The sequence below is a fragment of the Salvelinus sp. IW2-2015 genome, linkage group LG5, assembly GCF_002910315.2.
Source record: "Salvelinus sp. IW2-2015 linkage group LG5, ASM291031v2, whole genome shotgun sequence".
Taxonomy (NCBI): Eukaryota; Metazoa; Chordata; class Actinopteri; order Salmoniformes; family Salmonidae; genus Salvelinus; species Salvelinus sp. IW2-2015.
This window is the reverse complement of record NC_036844.1, coordinates 20070909-20078280: the sequence shown is the minus strand read 5'-3', so window position 1 is coordinate 20078280 and position 7372 is coordinate 20070909. Positions and strand designations below refer to the sequence as shown.

The 7372-nt window shown below is 42.7% G+C and overlaps 2 protein-coding genes across 2 annotated transcripts in view; both read left to right on the top strand.

The window, feature by feature from the left end:
• LOC111964034 (astrotactin-2) overlaps window positions 1-7372 on the top strand; it is a 798238-nt gene that overhangs the window by 550498 nt on the left and 240368 nt on the right. The gene's annotated exons all lie outside the window — the stretch shown is intronic.
• LOC111964040 (uncharacterized) overlaps window positions 6160-7372 on the top strand; it is an 18269-nt gene continuing 17056 nt past the window's right edge. The window contains exon 1 of the mRNA XM_023987710.2: window positions 6160-6458. Within this exon, the coding sequence (XP_023843478.1) occupies window positions 6242-6458 (217 nt within the window). The 5' untranslated portion in view covers window positions 6160-6241. The remainder of the gene's footprint in view (window positions 6459-7372) is intronic.

Sequence of the window (7372 nt, the reverse complement as noted above, 5' to 3'; positions counted from 1 at the left end):
CAGGTTGTAGTGTTGGGGTACCAGTCAGGTTGTAGTGTTGGGGTACCAACCAGGTTGTAGTGTGGGGGTACCAACCAGGTTGTAGTGTGGGGGTACCAACCAGGTTGTAGTGTTGGGGTACCAGCCAGGTTGTAGTGGGGGGTGTTGAGGTACTGGAGAGGTGGAACGGTACTCTACCTTCATTTACCCAACCCTCCTCCAGGCCCCTGTGACCCGGAGCGACACTCTGGGTCGTCACTAGTTACCGCAGACAAAGTCGAAAAGCCTGCCTGATTTCTATCATTTCTCTTCATAAAATGTGAATTTCACTGCTAACCCTATGCCTAACCTAAAATCATTTTAGTTTTTCATACATGTTTACAACATAGCCAATGACTTTGTGGCTGTGCTATCTAGTGGAAACATACACTCTTCTCTGATGACCAAGAAGTGGTTCGCATCCCAGTTGCCGAGCAACAGCGTCGCCACTAGTTACCACAACCACAAAGTCAAACCCCGCCTATATCTACTATTTCATGTCTTAAAATCTGACTTTAAACGTTACCTTAACCACACTGCTAACCCTAGCCTTAGATTAAGACCAAACAGCTCATTGTTTTCATTAATTTGTACGATATAACCAATTTTAAAATTGTTGCTGTCGTAACTAGTGGAAACCCAGCAACAGTGTTGGTGATGCCGTTACCCCCAGCAGCTTGATGGTGACAGTAATTTCCAAGTTGGGGGTTCTATAAAGGAACAGCTTTAAAGAGCGATTGAACACGCCAATTGGCACGTGTGTTTTTATGTTCATGAGGAAAACGAGATTTCAGTCTTGGAGGTGTGTTTCCTGACGGATTCCGCATTTGGTTAAGGATGTTTGTCCACCTATGAGAAACTGGATTGGGAAACCCATTTCACTTCCTCAAAATCCTCAGAGTGAATTTAGGATGCGCAACGTGTTGTCTTGTTTAAACAAAGTCGGAGCTGCTGGGCAGGTCTGTCTCACTGTCTATACTATTGGACAGAGAGCAATCACAGCAGCTGTTCAGTTCACGTTAGTGGTCAAATGGACATCATGAAATCAAAACCCAACCTTCGTTTACCCGTTGTGACCACGGATGTTCCAAACTCTGTTTTAGTCGAGTCTGACTTTAAGACCAATTATCCTATTTACACTTTGTAGTCGATTTAGCTTTTTAAAGGCACTCGCACTTTAAAAACAAAAAGACAAAGAAAATACACTTTTTCTGATTGTTCCCCACGATTAAATCTGGGAGGGGGCTGTGGATGTGTCTCCATATGTTTGTCAGTGGCGACCCGTCATTCAGGGCAGGTTGCCTGTTTTGCATGTTATTTTGTCATTAATATGTATCACTAAACAGTTTGCAAACAATGTAAAAACATTTTTTTGTTTGTTAATAAAGCCTCATACAAACATGGTCTATTGTTTGCTTTCTTGAGTAAGGCAGCTCCAAAATGCAGGTGTTTCAGCCTAGCTCGGTGCTTTCTGTGGTGGTGAGGCAGCCAGCGGAAATACGGAGGGTTGGTAATGTTCTCTATTTGCGCCGTGATTGGCTCAGCGTTCTGTCACTCATGGGGAAACCACGTCGCCCCAACATCTACGGGGAGAGCTGGAACATTCAAGTCTCTTGGATGCTGCAATGGAGTTACATTAGAAGTGCCCATCCAAGAAGGCTCAAGGTCATTGGCCACAGATAAAATGACGTCAAATCACGTTATATCTACCGTAGCTTTGATTCGACTGATCATGTCAACATCGTACTTTCAAAATCTTAGCTAGCAAGCTAGACAAGGGGTCATCATCTTGAATCACGTTGACAATCTACTGGAAAATCATTTTTTAATCCTTGTCATATGAAGAGAAATTAGATATAAAACGTATCGATGCTCATCAGCCATTGGACATAAACATTACAAAACAAGTTGGAAATCAAATTCAACAATGAGTGGTTTGGAAGGAATCAGTGGCCAACTGCAAGCATTGCAAAGCAATCACTAGCAATACTATGCATGCCAGTCTCTCTTGGCTAAGAGTTAAAGTGAGACTGACTACCTCACTTCTTTTTATAAGAAACACTAATGTGTTGAATCCAAAATTGTTTGCATAGTCAACTTACACACAGCACTGACACACACCCCACCAGGGGTCTTTTCAGTCCCCAAATCCAGAACAGATTCAAGAAAGGGTACAGTATTATATCGAGCCATTATTGCATGGAACTCCGTTGAACAGAAAACATGTTTTTTAAAAACAGATAAAGCAACACCTCACGGCACAACGCCTCTCCCCTATTTGACCTGGATAGTTTGTGTATGTATTGATATGTACGCTACGTGTGCCTTTTTTGATGTAGTTCTGTCCTTGAGCTGTTCTTGTCTATTCATTTTCTGTATTACGTCATGTTTCATGTTTTGTGTTCTGTGTTCTGTATTACGCCACGTTTCATGTTCTGTGTTCTGTGTTCTGTATTACGTCATGTTTCATGTGGACCCCAGGAAGTGTAGCTGCTGCTTTCTCAACAACTAATGGGGATCCTAATAAAATACCAAAATACCAGTGGAGAGGGTGTGTGGTCCAAGTCTGGGTTTAAGGGTCTCTTTTCCAAGCTTAGAAGGATAAACATTCATATGGCATGGGTCAGAAAAGGTTGAATACGTTGGCCAATGCTTTCAATCCAGCATGACTTCTGCCGCATTCAAAACAACTGGGAAATCTCAGACTTCAGTGAGTTCAAGACAACTGGGAACTCGGGGGGGAAAAAAGAGCTCTGATTGGGAACGGTCCAACGTTTTGAACGGTCATCCAACTCGGGCCTCGTTCTAGAGCTCCGACCTGAAGATCACTTACGTCATGACTCAACCTTGTTATTTTTTCAGAGTTTCCAGTTGTCTTGAAAGCACCATAAATTCAGAGAAGGCTGGACTTTGATGACAAAGTTTGATTACAAAATTTGCCATGAAGGACTGCCGTGCCACCTTCCTGTTCAAGTGAGCACAGCAGAACAAGGTAAGTCCAACCATGTATACTGACGCTAAGAAAGTAATACTAAAAGTGTTGTGTAGTAAGCTGTTTAGTAGCCTCTCATATACTGGCTATCAAACAAACATGGTTTCTACTGACTATTGAGATGTACAAACTATGGCATGTGGGGACGACGAGCAGATAAGAGACAATCTGTCATTTCAATTAAGACATTAATGAGCGAGCTAGGTTTTGACTTGGTGGCGTCTGCTTATATGCCCCGCTTTATTTATCCTATGGTTCTGACTTGGTGTACAGGGAGAACACTGTAAGAATGGACAGGTTCTGAATTCTGTCGCTGTACATTTCAAAAGTGCTGAACAAATAGTTATATTGACTACGTCCGTCCTAGCTCGCTCATTAATGTCTTAATTGAAATGACAGATTGTCTCTTATCTGCTCGTCGTCCCCACATGCCATAGTTTGTACATCTCAATAGTCAGTAGAAACCATGTTTGTTTAAGCAAGTCAGCCATATCAGCTATGTTTTTTTTAAAAGGCAGTAAATGAGGCTGAATGAACTGTTTCGCTGCCAGACAAGGCTCAGCTGATAGCCAGGTGTAGCAGTGGTAAGGATTCACTTCATTGTTCTGAATAGAAAGCTCTGCTGTTGTGACAGCTTTATGTAGGCCCCTAACAGTTTCTAGGCACCGTTTGTCACCGTTATAGTGCAATTCATGTATTGTTTAGTGTTGTGTAGTGGCTTTGCTGGCATGAATTTAAAACATTGTTGGGGAGTTTTCCCCACCAAGATTTACATGCTAAAATCGCCACTGATATTTGTTCATTAGTTTGTACGTCACACGCAATATCTCAGACAGCACTAACCCGATCATTTTGTAACGTTACTGCCTTATTCTAAAATGTATTAAGTCGTTTTTTTCCCCTCATCAATCTACACACAATACCCCATAATGACATCACAATACCCCATAATGACATCACAATACCCCATAATGACAAATCAAAAACATATTTTTATAAATGTTTGCAAATGTATTACAAATAAAAAACTGAAACATCTCATTTACATAAGTATTCAGACCCTTTACTCAGTACTTTGTTGAAGCACCTTTGGCAGCGATTACAGCCTCGAGTCTTGGTTTTGACGCTACAAGTTTGTCACACCTGTATTTGGGGAGTTTCTCCCATTCTTCTCTGTAGATCCTCTCAAGCTCTGTCAGGTTGGATGAGGAGCGTCGCTGCACAACTATTTTCAGGTCTCTCCAGATATGTTCAGTCGGGTTCAAGACCTCTAGTGGTCTTGTCCACATGGCCAGACTTCTCGTGGTCTTGTCCACATGGCCAGACTTCTCGTGGTCTTGTCCACATGGCCAGACTTCTCGTGGTCTTCTCACATGGCCAGACGACGTCTAGTGGTCTTCTCCACATGGCAAGACGTCTAGTGGTCTTGTCCACAGTGCAGACTTCTCGTGGTCTTGTCCACGTGGCAGACTTCTCGTGGTCTTGTCCACGTGGCCAGACTTCTCGTGGTCTTGTCCACATGGCCAGACTTCTCGTGGTCTTGTCCACATGGCCAGACTTCTCGTGGTCTTCTCCACATGGCCAGGTTAGTGGTCTTCTCCACGTGGCCAGACGTCTAGTGGTCTTCTCCACGTGGCCAGACGTCTAGTGGTCTTTCTCCACATGGCCAGACTGATAGTGGTCTTCTCCACATGGCCAGACGTTCTAGTGGTCTTCTCCACATGGCAAGACGTCTAGTGGTCTTCTCCACATGGCCAGACTTTAGTGGTCTTCTCCACATGGCCAGACTTCTAGTGGTCTTCTCCACGTGGACAGACTTCTAGTGGTCTTTCTTCCACATGGCCAGACTTCTAGTGGTCTTCTCTCACGTGGCCAGACTTCTAGTGGTCTTCTCTCACATGGCAAGACGTCTAGTGGTCTTTCTCCACATGGCCAGACTTCTAGTGGTTTTCTTCCCACATGGCAAGACGTCTAGTGGTCTTCTCCACGATGGCCAAGACGTCTAGTGGTCTTCTCCACGTGGCAAGACGTCTAGTGGTCTTCTCCACGTGGCCAGACGTCTAGTGGTCTTCTCCACGTGGCCAGACGTCTAGTGGTCTTCTCCACATGGCCAGACTTCTAGTGGTCTTCTCCACATGGCCAGACTTCTAGTGGTCTTCTCCACATGGCCAGACGTCTAGTGGTCTTCTCCACATGGCCAGACTTCTAGTGGTCTTCTCCACATGGCCAGACTTCTAGTGGTCTTCTCCCCTTTTAATGCTCTGATGCTCATCCTTGAAAAATGACTGAAATAGACACAATTCGACATACTGTACAAACAATTATCTAGGCTTTTTTTTTTACCCCCTTTTTCTCTACAATTTCACTAACTAGCTAACTAAAGTGTAGTCAGTGGCTCGCTAACACGGAGAAAGGGGACTAAATAAGTTAATGGATTGGACACGGGTCTCAGATTCCGTTAGAGATGACATGCAGGATCTTCCTGCAGGGAGTTGTAGTCTTGCTGTGGTGTTTTATGTTGCTAATTAGCGTTTCACAATTCGAGAGTAAATTGTGGCTAATATATTGATAAAACTCAACCTTGTCTGCAAGAAAATTACAAGTTTATCAAAACGTCACGCCAGGATAAGCCTACACGAAACACAGACCTTTTTTGAAGTAGTTCTAAAATTATACTCCAAAAAATTAATGGTTTTGTTACTGGTTTTTACCGCTCGGTTTTGTGGGTATTATGACACGTCCACTGTGCCCTGACTCCAGCGCTGCCCATGCTAATACCGCCTTTGGCCACTAGAGGCCTCTATCGTTCTCTATGAGCAAGACCTTGCAAGAATAAGGCCGTGACCTCGGCGATTTCTCTTCAAAATAACAGTCCCTAAATGAATTTTGTTTAACAAAATATATATATATATATATGACCCCCCACCCACACACAAATCACATATCTCATATAAATACTTTAAATTATTATTTGTATGATAAGTGGTATAAAAATATATCGATAATTGTCCACATGTTCCATCATTTTCGCCCTAATTAATAATTTGCAAAGTATACAGGATAGGACTCTTATTCTGAAGGATTCCAAAAATTCGTGACCCAGAAGTACTATCAATTTTCAGACCGTACTTTACTGTCTTTGGTTGCATGTTTTGAACAAGAGTTGTGGGTTTTATCTATGTTTTTTTATGGGAATAAAAAAAGGGTCTGAAGTTTTAATCTGTCCCCAAAATGTGTAAACTACAGCTGTTGAATGTGTTTATCACCGAGCGTTTAACAACAGCAGCAGTGGAGATATTTGTTTCGGCAGAAAAGACGTTAGCAGAGTACCAGGAGCGGCTAACAACAGCGGCATTTGAGATATTTGTTGTGGTGGAAAAGACGATCGCAGAGGTTCAGGGGGAGAACGACCGTCTACGGGGGCTTCTTCTAGATCATTTAGGAGCAGGTTCGTAGTGATCCAAAAATACTATGCAACTGCTGTTCAAAACGTGTTTTCTGAATCACACTTGTTAGTGGCTAGCCCAACCTGTACCACTGCCATCATGTGCCCACTAGGGTCGCGTTCTTTATGACCTAACGTTTCGAAACGTTCAGATAGAAATAGACAATGTAGAACAAACATGCCTCTGTGAGATGAAGAATAAGGAATCACGTCGGCTCTATTCCTGACATTTTTATCTGCACTGTTCGATAACGTTTGGCAAATGAACGTTGCCCAGTTGTCGTATCAAATTGTGTTGTCATGTGAGTTAATTAAGGGACAAGGGTGTGATATATGGCCAATATACCACGGCTGCTCTTATGCGCAACGCGGCGTGCCTGGACATAGCCCTTAGCCGTGGTATATTGGCCATATACCACACCCTTGTTGCTTAATTAACTCACAATATCACAAACCCCCGAGGTGCCTTATTGCTATTAGAAACTGTTCACCAACCTCATTAGAGCAGCAAAAATAACTGTATTGTCATACCCGTGGTATATGGTCTGATATACCACAGCTGTCAGCCAATCAGCATTCAGGGCGCGAACCACCCAGTTTATAATAGCCAAGATTTGTTGTTACAAGTCCATAATGATATCAAAGAGCTTATGATGATGCTAATGATAATCTAAGATGTCACTCTAATAAATATCCCCCTTTTTAAACTAATACCAATCAGGCAAAATGTAATTATTGGCCTAATTTGTATGAATATTTGAATTCAATCACTTTTTGATTTGAACAAAACCTTCCATACATATTTGCCCATTGTAGAAGTGATACATATTTGCCCATTGTAGAAGTGATACATATTTGCCCATTGTAGAAGTGATACATATTTGCCCATTGTAGAAGTGGTACATATTTGCCCATTG